Source organism: Choloepus didactylus, chromosome 2 (genome assembly GCF_015220235.1).
Source record: "Choloepus didactylus isolate mChoDid1 chromosome 2, mChoDid1.pri, whole genome shotgun sequence".
Taxonomy (NCBI): domain Eukaryota; kingdom Metazoa; phylum Chordata; class Mammalia; order Pilosa; family Megalonychidae; genus Choloepus; species Choloepus didactylus.
In genome coordinates this window covers 35393450-35419543 of record NC_051308.1, presented here as the reverse complement: position 1 = coordinate 35419543, position 26094 = coordinate 35393450, and the positions used below count along the sequence as shown (strand labels likewise).

The 26094-nt window shown below is 33.1% G+C and overlaps 1 protein-coding gene across 3 annotated transcripts in view; it reads right to left on the bottom strand.

Annotated features, from left to right (window-relative positions):
* Positions 1 to 217: 217 nt before the first annotated feature.
* The window catches only part of WDR26 (WD repeat domain 26), a 36436-nt gene continuing 10559 nt past the window's right edge, over positions 218 to 26094 (bottom strand). For 2 of the 3 annotated variants that reach the window (XM_037822930.1, XM_037822935.1), the window contains exons 5-14: positions 24593 to 24690; positions 23397 to 23553; positions 18046 to 18184; positions 13147 to 13287; positions 10885 to 11004; positions 8993 to 9138; positions 8603 to 8681; positions 8242 to 8371; positions 4907 to 5092; positions 218 to 2262 (exon numbers count right to left, since the gene is read on the bottom strand). In XM_037822930.1, coding sequence (XP_037678858.1) covers positions 2237 to 2262; positions 4907 to 5092; positions 8242 to 8371; positions 8603 to 8681; positions 8993 to 9138; positions 10885 to 11004; positions 13147 to 13287; positions 18046 to 18184; positions 23397 to 23553; positions 24593 to 24690 — 1222 coding nt within the window. In that variant the 3' untranslated portion in view covers positions 218 to 2236. The remainder of the gene's footprint in view (positions 2263 to 4906; positions 5093 to 8241; positions 8372 to 8602; positions 8682 to 8992; positions 9139 to 10884; positions 11005 to 13146; positions 13288 to 18045; positions 18185 to 23396; positions 23554 to 24592; positions 24691 to 26094) is intronic. The other variant, XM_037822932.1, reaches the window with a different exon arrangement.

The window sequence follows — 26094 nt, the reverse complement described above, 5'->3', positions numbered from 1 at the left end:
AAATCGCCCCTAAATGGGCACAATTCTCAGCAAATGTTACAAATGTACCACAGCACACTGTAACCAAATTTGTAAACAGCTGTGGAGTTTCTATACCCACATTTTGTTAGTGATGTTACTATAGAGACTGGGATATTAATGGCTTCAGGGTATACATGAATCACTTAAAATATGAATGGTTTTAACTATACTGAGGTAAAGAGAAGTTGCCACTTAATTATATACAGTTACCAATGAAAATTTTTATTCAAGCTTAAAGTAAAAAGTAATTTTAGTTAAGAAAAATGAAGTACCAGATAAACTGTAACATAGTTATTTTAACTTAGAATTATCAAAACAAGAATTCTTTGATTCTCTAAGTGGTGGTCTCTGCAAAATGAGCTTAAAGAAATCTTTACATACCAATTTGATAAAATAATCTGCTAACCATTATCTGTCTTTTTCTCTTATTATGAGCTTTTGGGAGAATCCATGCTATTTTAAGGCCAATTGTGTTTTTCTTTCTTCTCCCTTTCCCTGACTTTCCCCTTTCTCCCTGGTGCCATCACCTACTCCCCCACCCCCCACCCCCAACAATGGAAGAATTTCGGACATCCAAGCCTTCTCTCTTCCTTGTGGATCCTGAAGGACTCTACTCATGGCAATAAAATATAGACTTGGCTGGGTCTAAAGGGGAACTTTTAAGACTTTTTTTCACCACAATCTTATTTTTGGGGTATCCCCACTTCTCTTCCCAACAAAACAGCTGTGGTCACCACATTCATCTTCTACTGAAAAGGGAGTGTATTTCAAGGGAGACTAAATACATCGTATTTGTCTGTTGAGGTTTAAAAGCACAATGTGAACATCAGGCTTTTGGCTTATTTTAAATGTGAAATTCTCAAAATTAAAAGTGCTTTTCCATGTAGGAAACCTTTCTTTATACTAAAAGGGGAGGGGAGAGGGAAAGCCTATCCACAGCACCAGTTTAGAATGAGGTTCAATATGGCAATATCTGAAAAACTGAGAAAGAATATTCTTTGAATTTATGTATTCCTAGATGTCAAAATATATAGGGCAATGAAAGGGAATGACTGTGAGGTTTTAAACCCAGTTTAAGTATGTTTGTAACCTGCTGTATCCTTCTAACAATCTCATTTGTACTATAAACTTCTCAAGTGGTTATATCTGCTGAGTTCTACTCTCTCTAGGTCACACCAAAATGATTTCCTAAGAAGAGAACAACTTGGAACAAGCTTTGTTGAATACTTAAACAGACTACTGATCTCTCATGTTGGTATATTAAAATTCTCTTTTTAAATCTTGAGTTTTTTCAAGATTAGGTACTGATGTTCCTTTAGGAATAAAACAAAAGGGGAATAACCTTCAAAGTATTACTCTTAATTTCCTGTGTAATGTCCTTCCAAGCACTGTTTCTGACCATGTCTCATAGTGGTACTCCAGAAGAGCATCAGTTATACTGTGTATCTAAGTCATAGAGGAAACTGTTTTTAAGCTGGTTTAGATTCCAAATGTATACAAATGAAGTCACTTTAATCCTATAAATACTTCTTAATTTATTTTTAAAAAATTGTGCTGTTAACCCTTTTACGGGGCAACAAGCTATGTGAAAAGTACAAAACTTTTTGTCAAATGTAATATTGAGAGTGCTTTTGACATAGTTTACTGGTTTATCATCTGGATCAGTATATACTGTGCAACGGGCAAGGCTAGAATCCATGAACCAAGCTGCAAAGATCTCAAGCTAAATAAGGCGGAAAGATTTGGAGAAACAAAAAAAGGAAATTCTTTCCTATCCAATGTATACTCTTCAGACTAATGCACTCTTTCTATCGAGCCTTCTAAACTGTTAAATAAAGTTTTCCAAACAAGCATTTAAACTTCATTACACAGAAGAGCAACAAGAATGGTATCCCGCCAGACAAAAGGCGAGAGGGGAAAAAAATATATATACTGAGTTCAATGGGTAAGCCTGAATGTAGCACAGTTCTTCACAACCGATGGGGGGATAATTCAACATGGTGTCCAACAACGTTCTAACGACGTGCTTCATCTCAACTGGTTACTATGAAGCAAGGTGTAAATGTTTGGCCCCAATCGGGCTTCAGAAATGGTTCTTTTTTCATGACGAGCATGTCTGTCCAGCTATCAATCATGTTTGTTTGCACCAAATCCCAAGCCATTAAAATACGACTAATTTTAAGTTAAACAGAAGTCGTCTGCTCCAAATTCTCCATCAACTATCCATGCTACTGCATTCCTCTGAGTGAAGACAAGATGAAATGTGTGGGAGGGGAGGGGAAAAAAAGGGAGGGGGAGAAAAAGTTAACAGTTAGAAAGTTTTAAAATCAGCATCAAGAACATAACAAAATAAAGAAAACATTAAAAAAAAAAAACTCATCAAAGCAAATTATTGATAGTTTCATCATAATCATTAAAACAATGTGTCTGTATCATGTCTTAGGCCGTATTAAATAATGGAGAATTAAAATGGACAATTATTTGGAATCTCACATTTTTAACGAACCTTGAAATACTTATACAGAATAGGAAAATCTGACAGTATACAATAGAAAAGATGAAAGAAAGATCTGGCAGTCTAAAGTGGAACTCTGCAGTATAACTATGTATTTGTTTTTCTCCTTTCAGTTGCTCAGTCTGACATTCTACATCACTCTACTCTGTGTGTGTTGACAGCTTTACCGAGACTTAATTCTATACCACACAATTCACCCATTCAAAGTGTACAATTCAGTGATTTTCGGTATATTCACAGAATTGTGCAACCATCACCACAATCAATTTTAGAACATTTTCATCACTAGCAATCACTGTCACAGCCTTAAGCGACAACTAATCTACTTTTTGTCTCTCTAGATTTGCCTATTCTGGATCATTTCATATAAATGGAATTATACAATGTGGCCTTTTGTGATTAGCTTCTTTCATTTTAGCTTAATGTTTTCGAGGTTCATCAACATTGTAGTATCTATCAGTACTTCACCTGAATCCATTTTATATATCCCTCAAACACACATGCATTACATGTAACTCTACTGTTATAATAAAAAGTCGGCAAAATTCTCTTTGGAAATATTCTTATTTAAGTGACTTATAGTATCTTAGGGTTTTATGATATTTGAATGCCATTTTGTTTAGTTCATCTACATTTTCCAAATTTTTTATTTCAAACAGGTATTATTTTAATTAGAAAAAAAGTTTTCAAGGGGGAAAAAGGACTCCAGAAGATACCTGTATAAAAGACATATAACTAAATATCTGGTTATATAGAAGTTGTTTCCCTATTTCATGTGAAAATGAGTATCTCTTCAGGGCTATACCTATGTCACCAAATCTGAATGGCAAGTTGCTGAATGGAATCCAGATATTATAAATGAGCCAAAGTTTGATTCATCCATCATAAGTATTCACATGGATCAAATTTAGCAAATAGTAGTGTAACTCTCATTCCAATGCAGTGGAAGCATAAATACAAACATATCCTCAAAGGTACCTCAAAAAAAGTACCACCCACTCAGTAAATCTATTACTATATACCTAACAGTTTCCTATTTCTTCAAATCAAATATGCTTTGCAGAAACAACTTCCAAATGACTAATCAAATTAGAAAAGTGCACAGTTGTAGATATATGAAGCATCTACCTTAGAGGACTGAAACCTAAATAGGACAATGAAAGAAGGGGAACCTTTTTGGTTTTAGTTGATTTCCCAGAGGAATGGAAGAACGTCACATAGTAATCTACAAATACTAAAGGGCCTGTCAAGGTTCTGAGCAACTAAACAGTATTTCTCAAACTTTTAGACCCAAGTACTCTTCATGCTTTTTATTCTCATCTCTGGCTGCATATCCTCACCTGCCAGTAAGATCCAGTCAAGCCTTCTACAATTTGTATCACAAAGAAAAAAAGTATAGAGAATACACATTTTCAAACCATACTTGCTACTCTGATAAACCCCCTCCACTGAGAATCAATTAACTGAAAGCAGTCATTCATCTTTCTTGCTAAAGCATTTAGGTGGGGGATGGGGGTAGGGTGGTGGACCAACCTGCTTATCTGTTTCTAGGTTACTTCCTTCTAAGGAAACTAAGCATTTTACTTGCTGTACTTGAAAAAAATGATTGATGTCATTTACCTAAAATTTCTCATTTCTTCTCTCTAGTACTAATACATTCAATTTAAACATTTGCTTTATGCTTTGGGCCTTCTTCATCTCCAAGTATCTAAAAATAGTGGGGAAAAAACTTTCAGACCTAGATTTGAAAATCTGGTAGCTCTCAACAAGTTAAACAGCCTTGCCGCGCTTCAGTTTCCTCATTTATAAAAATACTTCTCTTATAGGGCTATGGAAGATTTTACACAAAATAATGCATATAAAGGACCTAGCATGCTGCTTACACATAGGTACATAATAAATTGTAGTTCCCTCCTCTCTCCCTCTCCATAATCAGTATCATTAAAACCTTCTAAAGTTGTTCAAAATTGGATACTGGCTAGTTCTCATGTGTACCATAAATTATTTCTCTAAGTATAAAATGCTTCAGTGCAATATTACATTTAGGTAGCATGATGAAGCAAGATTTTCATTAAGATTTTTAAAGTGACAGTACTAAATAGCTAACTAGATGTAAGTAAGGTGGTATATCCCACCTTATTCTTGTCACGGTCACCGACACCAAAAACAAACAAACAAAAAAACCAACCAAACAAACCCTACTAGATCTTAAAGTAAATGAACTCCCCTGTAGGGTGAAATAGGGTATAATGTCTAAAAGAGGGAGAAAATAAATCATACACCACACTTTAAATTACTGCTGCAAATTTGTAATACACAGGGCAATGTTTTCATCTGGAGAAAACACAGAACATTGTACAACGTTGTTACCTTCAATATTCTGGTGGTCTATAAAAGGTGCTGGTCCCCATATTCTAACAGTGCCATCATCTGAGGCGCTGGCCATCATGGATGGAATCTGTGGGTTCCAGCTCACACAGTTGACTGTACGTGTGTGCCCTGTCAGCTCTGCAATTGGCAGTTCACTACGTTTGTGCCAGATGTAAACCTTGTGATCTGAATAAATAGTAATTTCAAGAAGAATTAGTTGTTTTACATTAACAAAAAAACCCTTTTTAAATTTATCACTCATTATACATACAACATATGATTCTTGATAACTATAACTTAAAGGGAGAACAAATATAACTTGAATCATTTAACAAATTACCATACAAAAAGCCATTTTAATAAAATACACATTTGATCTTTTAAGATGATCAGTTCTCATGAAGTCACCAAAAAATCTACCTAAAATATTCTATCAATTCTGTTAAAATATGAGTAATATGGTCTTTGTTCTATCCAGCATAAATAAATAGTTGTCACTTGTAATCTGTCAATTCTATGGTATCTTGAGATGACAGAAGAGCAGTGTATCCAAAGTAAAAAATATCAACAAACATGATGATAGTTAAACCTTTACTGAGTGCTTACAAAACACTAGGTACTAAATACTTTTCTATATTAAACTCATCACCACCCCATGTATGGACCCTCATTAAAGCACTGAGAGGTTAAGTGACTTGCTCACAGTTAACAGCTAATAAATAGCAAAGCTGGAATTCAAATCCAGGCAACCTGGCTTTTCAGTAAGTCCAGACAACTGTCCCATACCTGCATCATAATAAGGCTTTGTAGGAGAATATTTATAATCTTCTGACGTGAACAACAAAACCAAACCTCTACAGTGTTGTTTCTCTGTATAAACAAATGTTCAAGAAAACCTCCACACATCCACACACAAAAACAAAAAAACAAAATAACACAGTAGTGGTTAAGAGTGCTGGCATGAAACTACTCAAGATCCCATTGACTTTAGGTAAGTTACTCACTCTTTGCCAATCTTCATCTGTAAAATGGGGATATGTTCTGAACAGAGTCTAGCACATAGTAAATACTATGAAGAGACAGTTAACTAAATAAAGGCAGAATCCTAGGATAAACTGACAAGTATTCAACCTGATGATCTGTCAGTCAACTATGCACTCTATGTGGAAACTCTCAAGGGTGCACTGCCTTCAGAGTGGTGAAAAGATAATTATCTTGGGATGTAAGACTATGGCTTAGTTTGAAAATTTCTGACATAAAGATAAAAATCCAGGAATGTATTTGAACATTTATTTTTGTGAAATGAAAGACAAGGGCACTAATAGAAGATGCTGAATTTATCTTTCTTAAGGTTATTTGATATTTGAATACTTTTGTCCTTGCATAAAATGAAATTAGGAAAAAACAAAAACAAAAACAAAAGCAGAGCAGTTCAGCTATGTTTCCTTTTGAACTGAAGTAGTCCACAAAGGGGAAATATTGTAGGAATCTGCTTATATTTGGAGGAAAATTCTTTTGTAAACACATATACAAGGAAGGTATTTTCTGAAGAGACAGCAAAAATTATGATTTGAATTAGCCAAAGTCAAAATGACACGATTTATGATCAAGCTCTGATTGCTCTATCAGTCTGGGAAATCCAGTGTTTATTCGAAGGTTAAAAATAAGTCTAGTTTTCCTATATATTGCCAGCACAATAAAAAAGTTAGGTAACAACACAACTTATTTGGGGAAAGTTTCCTAACTGTTTTATTTTACATTGGCATTCATATATTTGGGGATTTGGTTGAAAATAAATGAGAAACTACTGCAGACATCATGGGAAATAATATATTCACTAGATCCAATTAGTATTCAAAACATTTTTAGAACCATTCTAAACCGCCTGAGTTGTAATAAAACTAATCGCTTCACTTCATAGTTATATCTTATTTTTAGCCCCAAACACAGTATAATGTAGCTGAATTATATTATTCATCAGGCTTAGTTCTAAGTTAGTTTGAGCTTTAAACAAAAATGAAAAAGACTGCCATCACTAGTGATAATGGTAGCCATACACATTTTTAAGTACCTCTAGGGCGTGTTATTTTCAGAAGGAAGTAGGGGGAATCCTGAGGGCAAAAAAATACCAGGAAGCAGGATTTCATAGAGTGTGGGGGAAGAGGAGGAGGAACTAAAAAGTAAATAGAAAGCTTAACATATTTAAACCATAGGAAAAGTCAGTTAGAAAGCTATGAGTATACAGAAGACATGATATAATTGAACAGGTAAAAAATAATTTTTGAGGTAAAGTAGGGAGCTCACAATTTTTAACCAAGCAGCCCTACACTTCTCTCCTCACAAACTTGCCTGACACTAGGATTTTTGGGTGAAGAAAGAACAGATAAATTCATCTGTTTTATGTTAAAATCTAAAGCCCTATATGTCTCTCTTTGTCCTAATCCTTAAATATTCCTTATTCACTAAGGAAAAATTCATAGGTCACTTCGTGATCTTTTTATCTACTGAGATCAGTTTTTGTCATGATAGGGATAATATCATGTTTTACAAAAAAGAGAACAAGACGAAAAGTGTTTATCAACACAATGCAATTCCTTGATTTATCTTATAAAGCTAGAGTCAGTATTTTTTAAGAGTGACTTAAACAATTTGCTGTTGTAGTACCTACAACAATATCAAAAAAAAATGTGTTGAATGAAAAATTGCAACAATTTGCCTATATTCATGCTCTTATCACCTTAAAAAGTATACCAAATTTTAATATTGTCTCATCTGTACCTGCACACTTTAAGCAATTCATACTGATGTTTTCAGACTGGAAAATAAGTTTATTTAGAAGGATATAGAGACAATTCTGGTAATTTCAGCTTTTCTGAAATTATGAGAATTACCAAACTGAATTAATCTCTATAGTGACTTAAGAAATACTGAAGCTCTAACTATAATCAATTCTGTCCAAATTCAAGGAAAACATCTTAATTAGTTTTGACTTTTTAAAAAGACATTACTGACCTCTGAAAACCACAAGTCCCATAAAAAATGAGTCAACATACGAAAGTATAATGATTTAACTAAATCTTGATTTGATACATGAACCAAACATACCTCCATGTGGGAATAGGCACTACTAATTCACAACAATAAGGAAGGCCTATGTCATTCAAAAATAAAATAAAATAAAAGGAAATCAACAGTGTAGTGGACAAATGACTCATAAGAATTTTAATTTAACATCTTGCATTTGTTTTGAGACATGACTACTTTCGGTAATTCAGTGAAGTACTGGACTTTAAATTCAACAGTTTATGTGGACTGATAGTAACACAAACATTTACCTTCACTGCCACTAGCGATGAAGTCTTCATTATGGCCTCCAAAACATGAATGAATTGTATAAAACCCTTGTGTAACACCTTGATACTTTCTTACTAAAACTCTGTCTTGCAAGTCCCATAAATGAACTCCCTGCAGGTGAAAGAGAATATAGGTCTTTATTCTGCCTCAACTTAAAAGAATTTTAAAAAGTAATCTGTGAAAATTCCTTTGCCTGATAGAACATTTTCACTTTCCATTTATCCAAAATGCCAATGTTCTGATATATTTTTGGTTGATTCTATACATTTAAGGCTGAACACATGTAATAAAATTTAAGAATAAGTAGAATATTTGTTCTGAAAATTATATTAATAAACTTACCTGAGTTGCTACATTTAACAAAGCTAATCGGCCATTTTTTGAAATAGTAAAAGACATAATAGGATGATCTTCTTGTACTCTGTAACCAGAAAATAATATATCAAAAGCAATGTAGTAAAAATCAAAACATTCCAATTATTAAAATATAAAATGTATCTAGTGATAACACAATTTTGATTGCAATTACTATTAATACAGTACTTGTCATGTCAATGGAGAAAAAGAATGAATTAACGATTACCATGTGTCACCTGACCATCAATCCATCTATCAGAACTACCAAACTAAAACCGAAAACATAATAAAAACTCTTCTTCAGAAAATGCAAGTCTCACTACAAATTGTAATATAAATCAGATAATCATTGTTTAATGGAAACAAAAAAGTTACATGTTTCTATCTGTAAGATCCTCGAAGTTATATCCCCGAATTCGCTGGTGTGTATCTGATGCAAGGACAGTCTTCCCATCACTCAAGCACCATAGGCATTGCACTCTCACCCCTTCCCAGGAGTCAAGGAGATTACCATCTAAATCCTGATAAGTAGAAAATGACAATTAATTCCATTCTTAAATAGTACTCAGAAATCAGAGAACCTAAAGAATCTCTTACAATATAGTTTAGTAATGGGCTTGTTTTTTCCTGAGACTCATTCTCAACCTAACTGTTCAGTGCTTTTAATCATGAGGCTTTGTGTCTAAGTCAAATCTTATCACAACATCGAAGGGCTGGAGGAAATTCTGTAAATCTATCTCCCCTTCAATAACCTGACATGCATTAATAAATCAAATAAATTCAAAGGAAGAATGACTCCCTAAGTCCAAGAAAAGGTCTCACTTTTAATGGAAAACAATTCAAACATTCCTTTAAAGTTCACTAAACTGCGATTTGTTCTCTAATATTTAGAAGTTGTGAAATGGAAAAGGGTTACTTAAAAAGTTAATTATAGTTTTAAATAGGACTTAGAAATCTAATACGACATTTTTAAAAACTTTTAAAAACACCAAATTTGTAACATGCTTTACAGGTCAAAGCTCTTACACAGTCATTATTTCATTGAATGTTTAAAGCTCTGAGAATTACCAGCCCCATTTTACAGATGAGGGAACTTCCAAGTCCTGTGTCCTGAAGGCTCTAAACACTGTATGGGACAGCAAAGGCAGCAGAAACATATACGGTTTTCTGTACCCAGGGAATGAAGAACTAATGGCTATAATCACAAGATGAGACACTAGATTCCAGGAGTTTCAAGGCCAGCTTAATAAAAGAAATCGTTAACTTTGTAATGGCTACATAAAAAATTTTTGATAGGTGATTTCTAGCTACATATAAATAATTTCATGGGGTTTAATATCTTATTTTAGTCATAAAAATAAATCTGGGAGTGCCTACTTGAACCATGTTACTTGAATCATGACAGTCAGTGGTATAAGAACATAGAAGCTAGACAGAACAGTAATGACACTGCATTTATATTATAATCTAGTTTGTCATAAGACTTTTACCAATTACTCATTTTTATCATTTCAGCAATCCAAGATAAATATGGCAGGTTATAATCAGAAGTTACCAAATATAAAGATTAAAGAGTTCTCTGGTTGCACTTATCACCATTTTTATTTCTCAGATATTTAAGACACTATACTCCTGAAACTTCCGAATTTTTTTTTTTGATACAAAAATTCAAAGGGCTAAAAATGTCAAAAGAAATTAAATGCTAAATCTTTTCATGCCTATGAATAAGAAACTTGTTTAGAACGAAAAAGTTTAGCAAAATAATTTTTTATGCTTTAGCAAATTCAAAGCCTATACTCCGTACAATTTTTTTTTTTACAAAAGGTTAAAAAAAATGATTAAAAGAAAAAAAATTAGCCCAATTTTGTTGATCTTGTATCATGGGCATGTTAAGTTTCTTTTCTGACACAATGTTGATTTAGGAATATATTATCTAATACAGTAGCCATTAGCCACATGTGGCTATTTATTTTTTAAAAATTTAAATTTGAAGTAAAAATTCAGCTCCTTAGTCACACTAGTCACATTTCAACAGCTCAATGTTCACATGTGGCTAGTGGCTACAGTACTGCAACAGCTCAGCTACAGTAATTTCCATCACCGCAGAAAGTTCTATTTGATAGTACTTATCTAGGAAGATGGCAAAGTAGGTCTTCATATAGTATATTTTATAACAGATACTTAATCAAGTGGATTCTGTATTTAAGCAAAACTATATTTCCTTTTAAACAAGCAGATATTTTTGGAAGGGCACATTAATTACTTACACACTGATAGAACTGCCCACGTTGACCTCCAGTTACAAAGCGTTTCCCGTCTGGATTCCAAGCCACACTTGTTAAACTGTCCTCATGAGACTGGCTCATTTTAGTCCTTAGTTCCCCTGTCTATGAATAAAAGTGTGGAAAAGACCTTTTAGATACTTCTCTAAAGGGAATGTGTAAAGAATATAAAAATAGTAACTGGATATCTGGTTAGTTTGTATTCCTAATTGAGAAATGAATGGTTTTACCTGGACTTACAAAAAAAAAAAATAGTACAGAGAAAAGAAATTAAGGACTTTTAAGAAAAACCCAGGAGTTGAACAGTGAGACAGGTAAAGGTGACCCAAAGATTAGATATGAGACAAACCCCAACAAAACTCACAACTTATTATTACATTCATAATCTAAAATTACCATGTAATTTTTCCCAAGCAAAATCATGAAAAGCCCAAGGCCACATACCTATTTATTCTGAGCTTCCATTTCTCAGTCCACAGTTCATTATAAATTTTATTCTAAAAATGCAGTAATACAATAGCAATTCTCAAAAACATTAATGGGTAGAAACCAAGGGTGTAGACAGTCTAAGTAATGTTAAATTTCATGTTCAAGATGCTCAAAATGTAGTAAGGAAAATGGAAAGAGAGAATTCAAAATTGTTTTTCCTGTAAGGAACTATTTCAGTAAACGTTACAGAAAAAAGGCATTCTGTACTATATAGTAGAGCCATTCTAAAGCATTCTCAACTAAGCAATACTATTTAGTGGTTATAACCCTCAGATATCTTCCTGCTATGTTTTCTAAGTTATTCAACTTAGAAGATAGACACATACCATTTAATCTAGTCTTGATTCCATTTGGATTAGAAACAGGATCTGAGAGATAATAGCTGCCCTTGGTATAATTAAAATACATGGGCATAATTTTCCTGTGAGAAATGGGTAATCAAAAGTAAAAATAAAAGAGTGAAAAAAAAAGAGGCATGATTAGGAAATGGGGCCAAGTAGAAAACTAGATGTCTTCCTTACACTGAAGGAAAAAAAAAAAGGTTCAGCTATCTAAACCCTTCCCCCAAATTGTTAACTGCTCTCACCTATTTACTTTTTTGGGATGCCTGAAATACAAAGTTAAAATAAAAATTTAGAAGCACAAATATGCATGCAACAGCTAGAATCTTGGCATTTTCTATTTAAAAAAATATTAAACTAAGTTCTGTAGGCAGAAATGCCTTCAATATCAACTGCTCAATCTAGGGTGGTAGGCATCCAGATCATCCCTGTACTAGTCTTTCAACTTAATATCTGAAAATTTTCTTAATAAAAAGCTAGGGTTGAAACATAAGGAAATGACTGAGTAGTAAAAAAAAATCTTAATATTATAACAGCAGAATTAGAATTATGGTGTACCATTCTTCAGATACATGTTAGTATTCATTCTGTCTTCTATACCTTCTTATTATTTAAGTCATCTCTGTTGAGCTTTATCTGGACTCTTTTGGTAAAACTCAACTTATTTTTTTAAGTCCCTGGACTCAAAAGTTATACTTTTACACCTAATCCACAGCCCAGACCATTTCTTTGCCTGGGGGTTAAAAACACACAAAGAAACATCACCTAACCAGTCAGCTTACATAAGCTTTAAGAAAAAAACCTTAATTTTTTTTTTAAATTTTAGGATTTTCAAAACATGACCTGAAAATAATGTACTGAAATTAATGCTGAATTTTTCTAAAATGGGACCATGAACAAAGTTCAAATTTTCATTTAGGAACAGTAATAAACAGCATTAAAAACCTTTAATAAGTACTAAAAATATAATTGAGCTTCATTAAACTAGATTGGAATAAAATGCCATATATAGGTAAGGGGATAATGCAATCAACATTAGAATGTAAAATTTGATTTGATGCCATAATTTCACACTTGAAAGACAAATTTCATAAACAATCATCAAACTATGAAACAAGTATAAAATCCTTTCTGAGGTAAAAAGTACCACAGTAAATAGTATAAATACCACAGAACAAAGCAAAATATTCCTGAAAATACTTACTGATCATTCTTTCAAAAAACTCTATTATGTTCAGCACAATATTTAAATTTATAAATCTGGACACTTGGTTGGGTTCCACTTGTATTATCTTGTATAAGATATACGTTATAGTAACTGGGTTCAATGGTTCTGTTCCATTACAAAGTTACGATGAATTTATGCATTATGACTATGCTCTAATTAAATACTAAATCAAGAATGGAACTTGCTCACTTGTACATTCCAAAGCCAAAGCTCAGAGCAGTCATCTGGGCCACAAGCAACAAGATAGTTGTCATCTGGACTCCATGCAATGTAAGAAACACCATAAGCATGTCCTTCTAATGTTTTAAGTAGTTTTAGCAGGTGTGTATCCTAGGAGGGAAAACAGAAAACTCAGTTAATTCCCATCCCTCAAGTAACTATTTCCTGGCACAAGAACTTAAATAGCTGCAAAGATATACTTGGTTAGTATAATTTAACCTGAGGAGGTTTTCATATCAATTTTTTCCAACTGAAGATCTAAAGCTTGCTTCATAAAGTCATTCATACTGCAACATCTATTACACATCTATAATACACAAGACAATACATAATACACATTTTGTGCTACACGGAAATATAAAGATGACACAGAATCTGCCCTAAGGAAATTTTCAAGGGAACTGAAAACAGATGTGTATAACAAGAGCTACCTTTTATTTTTTTTCAACAGCTTACTGAGTTACAATTTACTAACATAAATCTCATCCTTTTAAGTGTACCGTTAGTGGTTTTAGTATATTCACAATCATGCAACCATCCTCACTATTTAATTTTAGAACATTTTAATCATCCCCAAAAGAAACCTTATATCACAGTCCCTGGCGATCATGAATCTACTTTCTGTCTCTATGGATTTACCTATTCTGGACATTTCATATAAGTGAAATCACAGAATATGTGATCTTCTTTCATGATTAGCTTATTTCACTTAGCCTAATCTTTTCAAGGCTCTAAACTAAGATGAACAGGACTGAAAGACGTCACATTAAAAGCCACTGGGAAGATAAAACTGAAAAGACAGAATATGACAGAAATGTTTAAAGAAAACTTCCAGATTTCTGGCTTAGGGGGATGTGGATGACGTGTATAGGGGCTAGAGGAAGTAAAAATTTTAGGGGTGGGAATATTTAAATCTAAAGTCTGAGTACAGTGTTGAGCCTGTGAGAAATTCCAATGAAGAGAACCAGTTAGAAATGGGTTTGGAACTAGTGTCAAATAATTAGACAGGGATTTTTTCTTTTCTTCCCAGAAATGTCAAAGAAATGGACTGTGTTTACTGCATTTTGTTTCTTTACTGGGCCCTAAGTCAATATTATCCAGTTATCTAGTCCAAATCTCTGCTGTTTTGACAAAACTGAATAGTTAACAATGCTACTACTTCTGAATTTCCTTTTGGGAGAGGGTGAGAAATAGGCATGGGGTATTTGTTTTATATCAGTAGTTTCCTTAGGTCAAAGTGGCTTGCAAAATTTAATAAGCAGGTCAAGATGTCTTTATGACTTGCTCGAGATCTTCCAGGAATAAACTTTCCATTCATAGCAGTGTTCCAGCTCTAAACAGAGATTTCCTTCTGAACTGATGACAAACTCCTTTAGAAGAATTTAACTCAAAAACTAATTTTGTTATCCACAATAAAAAGATACAATCCAATAAAAGATAAAGTTGAAAAGAAATGAGAATATTAATACTAAATCTTCAGACATAAAATGCCTCTAACTTAACTAACCTATTTAAAGTGGCTATATCAGTTTATGAAATACATGACTTCACTTGATTTTTGTGGAATGGGTAAAATTTCTTTTTTTTGGGCAAAGGAGTGAAAACCTTAAAGGAGGCACTGGAATCACATTAACTCAGTTCTTAAGGTTCTTCCTGTCTTCTTTTGTCTACCCATTTAAAAAATACCTGCAAAACATGTTTAAAAAGAGCACGGCTACAATTCTACAAATAAACTCACTACCCTCCCCACTATGTGGGATATGATTCCCAGGGATAAGCCTGGCCCTGGCATCGTGGGATTGAGAATGCCTTCTTGACCAAAATGGGGAAAAGAAATGAAACAAAATAAAGTTTTAGTGGCTAAGAGATTTCAAATAGAGTCAAGAGGTCATTCTGGATGTTATTCTTATGTATTATATAGATATTCTTTGAAGTTTCTAGCGTATTAGAAGAGGTAGAAGGAAATACCTGAAATTGTTGAGCTGTAATCCAGTAGACTGGATTCTTGATGACTGTATAACCATACAGCTTATCATGGGACCGTGTGATTGTGAAAACCTTGTGACCGACAATCTCTTTAGTGTGTGGGCAAGATCAGGAATACAAAAAAATAAATAAATATGAGGATAAGAGGTATGTTTTTTATTTTTATGTTTTTCTTGGCGTAATGAAAATGTTCTAAAATTGATTGTGGTGATGAATGCACAACTATATGATGGTACTGTGAGCCACTGATTGTATTCTTCAGATGGATTATTTGGTGTGTGAATATATCTCAATAAATTTGCATTATAAAAAAAGCATAGTTGAATTTTCTTATACTTGTTTCAAATAGTATTTGACATAACCAAATACCGTCATGCCAAAAGAACTGAGAATCCTGGAGAACTTTCTGTAGTACAGCAATCTAAAAATTATACTTTCTAAAACCCTCTTATCTCAGATTCGAATGTAAGCATTAACTCTACATTTCCCAAGCTAACCTGGCCTCAAAAGCCCTTTCTATATAACACTAACATTCCACATGCCCATATTCTGACAAAACCACTCTGGGAAACGTGCTTAAACTCCTTAGTGAAGTATATGAGATCTTCCTTCATCTGGCTATTTATTTCTTTAATCTCATCTCCTAAAACTCTTTCCCAATCCTCCCCAAATGCAAGTCATGTTTTCTTTCATTGAAGGGCCACTCCTAGGTAGTTTTGCCTAAATATATCCCTTTCTTCCCCAAAGACTTACTTTTCTTACTTTTCCTAGCTCTCCAGTTCTACTTAGGTCTCTTATGAGCTTCTGCAGCATTTCATAGCACAAATACGTTGTATTATCATGTGCTCAGCAGGTCTCTCCCTAGCAAAAGGACTAGCACACAGCAGGTGCTCAAAAACACTTGCTAATGAAGGAACTCTTACATACTGTTGCCAAAGAAACCACAATCATAACATAGTTTTGATGTTTTTGCTTTCCTTTTCATATACTTCAGTGGCTTGCAAATTATTGTTGAATGAAATTAGAACTTCTTAGCATAATAGTCAAAGGCCGTGATTTGATCCTAAACCCTTTTTTCTATTCTTATTAGTTTCCACTCATCGTATTCTCTTATTCTGGGGGAGAAGGGACAGGGCAAGGAAGCTCCCTCTCTTCCTAGAAAGCCCTTTCTCTATCTATCTCCACTTGTCTTATGCACAGCAAGGCTCAAATACTACCTCTTCAATGAGGTACTCCTAACTGTGAAGCTCCTTTGTGCTTTTCATTATATTTTACATATACTGTCGATTCTTATAATATTATGTTTTAATTCTGTTTCTAAACCATACATTCCTTTAGCAGGGGTATTTAACCTGGAGTCTGCAAGAAGGGGACCATGGATAGAATCAGGGGTCCATCAATTTAAATGGGAAAAAGGAACATCTTTGTTTCAAATCGCAAGTATTTTCACATCATATTACAGTTATTGCAGCTATCTTCTAAATACCGTTTTACGATCATCACTACCTCAAAATTCTGGTAGTTGTTAGATCTGCTATAACTTGTTATTTAATGTATTAATAAAGAAGCAACATATTATATCTGTTTTTGTACTATTTTGATAGCTATGTTTCAATATAACTGGCTTTGTTATTGGTTTTGTTATATGCCTTTAAAAACATTCTTCTACAGAGTCCATAGTTTTGCTAGATTGCCCAAGGGGCACATGGTTTAAAAAAAAAAAAAAAAAAAAAAAGGCTTTAAGGCAAAGAATGCATCTTTAAGGCAAAGAATGCATCTTACTATATATCTTCGTAACTCTTAGTATTTGTACAAACTCACAACACCATATATATTTCATGTCACTCAGAAGAGGTGTCAGCGTACAGAACACAGGAAGACTAAAAAAGCATGAAAACATCTGCTAGCCTGAAATGTCTTAACTTTAGTCATTCATAAGCACATTACAAGTACACAATAATGGCTGTATGCCCTCAAACTTGAATCTTTTTTTTTTTTTTTAACTTCCTTTTATGGCTCCTTTTTTTCCTATTCTTTCAAAGTGGGAGTCTTCTAAAACTTTATTCAGGGCTAATAACATATTTTAATTTTAAATTTAAATATAAGGTTTATTCACGTCATCATTTTAGGTGAATGATTCCTAAACCAAACAAACCTTAACCTATTTGATTCCTATATTTTTGGTTGCTCAATAAATGGCTATTTGCTGAAAGATATGGAATATGTATTTTTAAAACTTCATCTGGTTATAAATAAAGACAAATCTAATTTTAGAGAGGTCAGAATTTTAAATTCAGAATGCAATACTTTTCATGTATATAGTTAGGGAAAAAAAACCGAGGTGGGGCCTGCAATGTAAATTCCACAAATTACACAAGATGAGGTAAACAATATTGAGCCCTTTGTAAGTTATGACAGAATGAATGGATACTGGATCTAATGTGTAAATCAAGTATTAACAAAAAAATATATTGGCAGAAATATTAAGAGCAGTGACTTGGGAGTCAAAACATTCCTGGATTTAAGCTCTAACTCTGCCATTTACTAGCCATAAGAGCCTGGGCATTTATCTTCTATCTTGGTTTCCTTATTTGAAAATAGGAATTGTTAGTATCTCACAGGGTTATTCAGAGGATAAAATGAGATAAAGTACACACACATTTAGCACAAATACTAGCACATAAACTAACTCCATAGTTTAGATAATATTAATCTACTTATGCCATCTAGATAACAGGAGGTGGTAAGAAGTGACCAAGACGGCAAAAAAGCTCTTGGAAAAGAATACTATTTATATACGTACACTTCAAAAATATGTATTTCATGATTTAGATTCAAAATTACCTCATTTTTCAATCTAATTATTCATAATGCAGTACATACCGGATCAACTTGCCATACGATAACTGTTGTATCTTTTGATCCTGTTGCTAGTTTAGTGCCATCGTTAGAGAATTTACAGAACCACACTTCATTACAATGTTCCGTAAGTATCTGCTGCGTATAACAGGGGAACTGCCTCCTAAAACAAAAGTCCACAAATAATTCTTTCCAAAAAAGATGACAGTAATAATAATGAAAAAGTTTAAACAGTTGATAAAACTACTTTGGAGATTATAAACTCTAAAAATAAGATAAAATGCATTTTATAAATGTCAAGAATCAAGTTTATATTGATATGATGAAAAATAAAATATAATATTAGATACTATCTAAAATCTGCTTCAACTTAAAATTTATTCCTCTTCCCACAAAGATTAAAAAAGAAGCAAAGTACATATTCATTCACAGAAGCTTTGGTCTGATTAAGTCAATTCACAAAAATAAAAATTATTTATCAGGGCTTCATGTTTATCTGTGTAAATTGGCTGGCATCGGGTTGTTCTGGAAGGAATGATGTAACATTTTCATTTACATAAAATCCAGTTACACTTCTCTTTATTAAAATGGCAACTTTGTAAAACAAAAAGAGAATGGGCATTGCAGTCAGACAATGAGTTTGGATCCCTGCTCAGTCACAAGCTTTAATGTCTTTGGCAAGTCATTCAACTCCTCTGAGCCTCAGTTCCATAATCTATAATATGAGGTTAATATCCACCTAAAAGGTTCTTGTAAGGATTAGCAATACATATAAAATTCCTGTAATATAAATAGACACTCAAATGGTGATTTCTAATAATATTCTGGGGGAGCACTTGAGAAGTGAACTATATGGCAGGGGCTACAATGGTTAAGTGTAAAACTTCAAAAATAGGGGCACAGTAGAGTTTCACAGACTTAGGTTCAAATCCTGGCTCAGCCATTTACTAGCTGTGATTCTGGAAAAGTTATTTAATCTATATAAATCTCAATTTCTCCACCCATAATTCTGTGTAACAGAATTCCTTATAGAAGGATGAAATAAGGAGCTGAGATAATCAATGTAGAACTTTTAGAATGAATTTGACACCTAGCTAGTACTTCATAAATGGCAATTATTACATTGTATGATTTATAACCTTACCAATTTAAAGAGGAAAAATAGTTATTTTAAGAATGACTACTCTCACTAAGCACTCATTTTAAAAAATCAATCTGTCTTTTTCCAATCTCTACATCAGTGTTATGCAACAGAACTTGGTAATGATGGAAATGCTATCTACCTGTGCTGTCCAAGATGGTAGCACTAACCACATGTGGCTAATGAAATGTGACTAGTGAGACCAAATCACTTGATTTTTAATTTTAATTTAATTTGAATTGCCTTACATTTCAATTTAAATGGCCAAATGTGAACATATGGTACTGGCTAATGTGTTGGACAATAAAGCGCTGTATTATAAATTCTACTAAAAGAAAAAAAAAAAGCTAGTTAAACATTAATGGATAAACTTTAAAGCCTGTCTTGAAAAACGGACTTCCCTGTATTTTTCCTCAACCAATGTATAATTTAAAAATACATTTTGTCAATTTACCAGTCTGATAGGCAATATATATTCAAAATAATTAAATCAGTGTTCTTTATTTGGCACACATAGCAACCTATCTTGCCAGTTTGTTATTTGGAGATTGCTTTAAACTTAAAAGATGGTTTAACTATAAATTGCTTTAGAGTAAACTATTATTCTACATCTGGAATTGAAACACAATCAATACTAGCTGACATTTATCAAGTACTTCCTAGGTGCCAAGCACTGTGCTAAATGCTTTACATACAGCATCACTAATTCTCAAAATTCCTTGTAAGGGAAGTACTCTCATTCCCATTTTCGTGATGAAGAAAAATGGGGCTCAAAGAGAGTAAATAATTTATCAGATGTCATAAAACCATTAAGTAACTTAACTAGGATTTAACCTATGGCAGACTCCAAGGCTAGTTTTCTTTCCAAATGCCAGTTGTAATTGCATTTTTCAAAGCAAACTTCAAACTTTCAACAGAAATAGTGATGTCCTTTACTCAATGAGGTATACCTTACATGTAGGCATAAAAAACACACTAATTCAAATGGCTAAAATTTATCGTTAATCAAAAGACGTATAAAATTAGGGTAGCAGAATATCCTTAAAGAACTGATCATAAACAAAATTATAAGGCACAAACCATATAGTCTACTGACAATGGTTAGCTGCATTTGAATATCACTGAAGTGATAAATTGTCATCATTTTTATCAGAAGTAATCTTTTTAAAGACTAATGTAACAGTCCCCAGTTTATAAAAAGCCTATTTTAGATTATATCTGTAAGTTTCCATATGTCTTTGTTTTTAAATTTAAAATGGCATTAAGAAAATTGGTACCTTCCCAAACAAAATTGAATATAACATAGTATTTTATCAAACTCAATCTTTAAAATGTAAGTTTTTAGAAGGATTTTATAATAATCCTTTACTAAAAAAAGTAATACTTATCAAGCTTCCTATGAAAACTTCTTCCATTAGCTGTTGGCAAACAAATGCCACAGAACTTTTTTTTAACTTAAAATCAGTTTCTTCCCAAATTTAATAAAAAAATCTATATGCTAACTGTGAAAAATATAAATTGTATACAATCTAATGAAAGTTCTTCAGTTCTGATGAGGATTTTTTAAAAAGTTATACGCAGTTCATTTATTCATAATCGATTCTCTATTCTCCAAAGAAAAGCTAGTATTTAGATTTTATGCTAAGCTCTACTTTCTGAAAGTATAGTTTTTCTAGTTTCAATGCTAAAATAGTTTCGTAAAGGGAGTGAAGCAGATAACCAAAAATTATCAGCTTTTGTTTTAAAGACCTGTAGATGATGGTGAATATTAGGGATTAATCAAATTTAGGTTCTATTTTCCCACTTCAGCAAAGAAGGGCGTAACAACTCACTCTCCAGACTGTTTATTCTGACTTGGTGCCTGACATCTCTCCCACAGTGTCTTTAAAATGTATCTCCAAGGTGAAAAATCAAAGTTGACTCCTAACTTTCTGGCTTGGGGTAACTGGGCAGATGGTAGCCTTTCAATGATACACGGAATTCCAGAGGAAAGCAGACTCTCCATGGATAAGTGAGAGGAAGAGAAGATCTACTTTTGGACATGGTGAATTAAGGTACTTGAGCAACTCCAAACGTTGGATGAAGGCCTAAGGCTAGGGAGATAAATTTTGCAGTTCTAGCACAGATCTAGGAGTAATCAGAAGCATCGGAGTATAGCCTAAGGAGGAAAGAAAGATGACAGAAGAAACATAATTCTGGACACACATACAAGGGACAGACAAAGATGAGCCAGGAGTAAAACCAAGAGTCTGGAATGTATTAGAAGTCAAAAGAAAAGTTCAAGGCAGAGTAGTCAAATGCTATAAAAAAAGTCAAGATACAGGCTGTAAAGTGTTGGTTGGATTTAACAATAAAGAAATTGTTTCTCACCAACATTAGCAACAATTTTGGTGTTGTGTTAGCTACGTGAGCCCTAATACTACAGAAATTTGAAGAGTTAAGAGGAAGTAAGAATGTAGATATTATGAATATATAGCAGGCAGTTATTTCAAGAAGTTGGTTCTGAAGAGAAGGGAAGAAAGCAGTAACTTGGAGGACCATTGGGTTCAGTTTCTTGTTCTGTTTTTTAAAGATTACAGAGGACTTTCTAATCAATGGTTATTTCTGAAGAAAAAGAATTGTCTGCTCCTATGTAAAACTTCAGGATACTTTCCTACACAGGCATTAAGGAGACTGTACTCTTACTGATGGCTGTTAAGAAATTAAGACTAAATATTTTCCATCATTTTTATTTCAAAGGTGCTGGTATAGAAGTTAAAACCCTTAGGAAAAATGTAAGTCATATTTCCATAGATTTCAGTTTCCTAATGGGAAGGAAGGCAAGCTCTTTATCTACTGACAACTCTTGAACCATGTCTAGGTAATACCTACCTTCCAATGTATTTCACCAGCAATAAATTTATGAACCAAAAAACAGATTGGGGTTCACAATTGCCTTAATTTTTAACATTATTCTAAAATTTCCTAAAGGAGCTATGAAATATGAAACTATATATAGCCTTTTAATCTGTCATCTCCTCTTACCTCTAATCAATTTAAATGGAAAGATTAAAAATTCTCCTAAGCAAGTCACAGAACAGCGTTAAAGAGTAAGGCGGCTGAAAGATCAAGAGGTCAGGCAAAAACACTGGGAAAGGGATGGGGAAAAGAGTCTCTAATCACTTTCTTTTAGAATATTTAAGACATGCACAAAATAATAACCCAGCACTTTAAGATAACACTTAGGTATGTTAAGGCCCAAAGCCCAAATAATTATTATTTTTTTCTTGCAATTTGGGATAATGAGATGAAAACCCAAGTACATATGAAAACAGTTTATGCACACCTAAAAAACTTATTTTAAATCACAGGGCAGATGTACATAATTTTTATGGTTACTCTGAAGTTCCTCGTTTTTCCAAACCCTTCACACATATATATACTTTTATCCTTCCTATTCATGCTACTTCATTCATTCTTCAGTGATCTTTGGCAAGAGAAACTGAGCATGTGCACTGCAGCTGTTCCCCTTTGTGTTTCGTTCACAAGACCCATATCATTTCCTTCCTGGAGTATGAGAGTTTTCCCAATTTGTTTTTTCAGTATCTTACAAATTAAAGCCTTGCTTTAATTTTGTAGATTATTAAAATAGACATTTTTACTCAAAATACTCCTAAAATCAAAAGAGAAATCTGAATTCTTGCAAGCTAGATGATGCATACAGGCAGGTATAATAACAAAACCCAAACTAGAAAAGTAGTATCTATTATTCTAACCAGTTTAGAGTCTGTTTTCTAATAAAAAGCAGAACTTTCATTATGGAAGAAGTATTTCCAAGATCTTTATGGGCAGAAGATAATTTGGGCCATAATTAAAACAGCCATAATGTACAAAGAATCATTAAGTGATCTCTGGCATGCAAGGACAGTAAACACTTGGATCACTGGCATTCCCAAAGAATATCACTTTACAAGTCTTCAGAAAATCATTACACAAATGGCTAACCAAACTCACAAACAAGAAAAGGAAAAACAGACTTTCTAGCTTCAGTTCTCAAGGTGTGGTTTAACTATGTAAACATATATAATTATTTTAATTTTCATCTTTAGCAGTTCTAGGTTTACTTGTGAACATATGCTGAAATCAAACAAATTATTTTAAAGTTTTGGGATAAAATAGAAAAAATTTAATAAAGTTCCTAATTGAGACTATAAAATGTTAGCCTATTTCAGAGAATAAAAAGTTTTTCTCTTACCTACTGCAAACATGATCTATAAGTAGAGACACAGAATCTAGATTATTATCAAGTTTCGTATTGTGATATAGGCACCGATCCCTTTGTAGTTCCACAGCCTGCCGCAGGAGAGTCTGTAAACGCCGTGGGGGAAGCATCACTGATGGTGGTAAATAGGCTTTAATAGAAGATATTTGAAAAAAGAGAAATAGAAATAAAAAAAACTTTAAAAAGTGTAAACTTTTATTTAAGACTTTTCCTCATCTGCTGCTGCTTGCCCCTATGCCAACAATATTATGTCCCTTAGAGAAGTTTTGGATGAGGTAATAAAATGTGTGATCTTTATAAATATTTGTTATCAGCTACAGCTACACTGGCACTAGAATGTGATACACTTAGATAGGAGAGCTTTATTTTGTATGTAGAATGTCTAGAAAAGAAAAAAAAAAGAGAGAAGAAGAAAAAAATCTAAAGATGACTATGTACCAGAAGGAGACTGATCACCACTAAAAGCTCCACTTAACAAAGAGCAAGCCCAAAATGCTGGAACAAGTCAAGTTCCAGGCTCCATCAAATCGTTCCTAATCAAAGAAAACTGGCAACTCAGGGAATAAGTACTGTTTGATATCAATACCAATGTAATCTTTATGTTTCCCCAATCACATGGTTTTCTGATTCTTAGGATTTTCGCTTCCACCTCAACATGAAAACTGTAGAATAATATGATTTGACCAAAGAGGGGAAGGTTTTTCTTTTAAAAATATAAATATGTGGTAAAAATGAAACCCCTAATTTGGAAGTTATGTATTTTGGGGGAGACTGAAACTATTTATCTAAAAATATCTGTGCCTTACTATTGAGATCAACAAAATATTTAAAACACTTCTTACTTAAAGCTGTGGTTTATTCATGTTTCTCTCTAGCCACAGTATTTCTCCCTGCAAACAAATCTTAGGTGGAGGACTACTAAATAAAACCAATAAAAGGAGAACTGCTCTGGGACCGGTACATGCTCACCGACTCCCAAGGTTAGCTTAAGATTCCATGGCAGTTTGAAAACTTTGGTTTAAAGGGCCTCTTAATGGACTCCTCTCTCCATCCCCACTATAACAACTCAATAAAAGTATGTTTAGATAGGAGTCCTCCTAACTGATTCATAATATCTATTTCTAATCTAAGAGAAAACACAGAAAACATAAAAAATTAAAGATTCTTACTCTGAAGTTTGTCCAACAGTTTGGATCGAGAAGCTGTCCCTTTGCCTTCCCATTCTGCTTTTGCACGTAGGTCCTCTGCATGGCTACACATCAGATACCTAAAGATATCCCAAAGGAAGCAACAAATATCAGACTCTTCTTTGGAATAAACATAACTGGAAAATATTGATTATATTTTATGTATTGAGTTCTTAAGAAATACATATCAAGAAGAAACTTCTACAATGGACCCAATTCATTAATACAACCTGGCACCTGGATATAATTAATAAAATTCAATATAAAAAAATGGCCAACATATATACATAGTATTAGTCATATTATCTGTTAAGATATATTCTTATGTTACTGTTTATATTAAACATATTGTAGACTTTATTGCATGCCAGACTTAGCACTCAATGTATTACTTCATTTAATCTTCATAACAATTCTGTATGAATCAGCCCTGTTATTATTCTATTTTTATAAATAAGGACCAAACCACAGGCACTTAAGTAACTTGCCTAGGGTTATATAATAAGAGGCAAAATAGAGATATTAACCCAGACATTCTAGCTCTAGAACCTGCTATTAACCACTATGCTAACTAAACTGCTTCTCAATAGTAAAACAAACAAAATACCTCAAAAAACCTTCAAAGATATTTATACAAAGTTAATCAAACAGAAACAATATACCTTCATGAATTTATCATAAATGTCAGTCAAGAAATAGTATAATTGGATAATCATACTCGTAATTATCATTCTGTGAAAGGTACTGAGACCCCAGAGCATAAAATCTGGGAACTGCTTTATTACTATTTGTAAGTAAAAGAAGTAAAGGCATTATTCAAGCATGGAGATGAGGCCTGATAAATAACTCTCCTGTTATTTTGTCTGGTAATTCATCAGACAGATCAGTTTTTCTCACTTGTAAAAAGGGTATTAAAAAGGGTAGTAAGGATTAAATGAGATGAAGTATGTTAAATACTTGGCTTGCTATCTAGTACACAATAGAACTCAATTAAGTGATAATCTAAGAAACCTCTCATCTAACATGAGTATCATCCCTCTTTTTTTTTTTTAACTGAATAAAGCATTACTTCACTTGGAGTCTAAATGATTTAAAAACCTCTTAATCCAACAGCAGAACTTCTCACTCTCTTGCTATTTAGTAAATAAATATTGCCTGAGCTGATGAGAATTTTTTTCTTTTTTTAATATGAATAATTAGACTTAAAACACTTTTAAAAAATTGGATATTGTAAAAATTTTTGGTTTCCAAATTAACTTTTTGGGAATAAAATTATCAATAATTATACAGAAAAATGTTCACTTTAAAAATTTTGCAAAAAAGTGTTATGAAAGCTTCTGGGCTCTTTTGAAAATACACCTTAAGCCAAGGTTTCAAATGAGTGAATGCTTATGGAAAGTCACATGGTATAACTGGACTGGAGTAAAAAAATCCTGTCTTCTGATCCCAGCTGTACATCTTGTGGTCACACCCATTTCCTTATG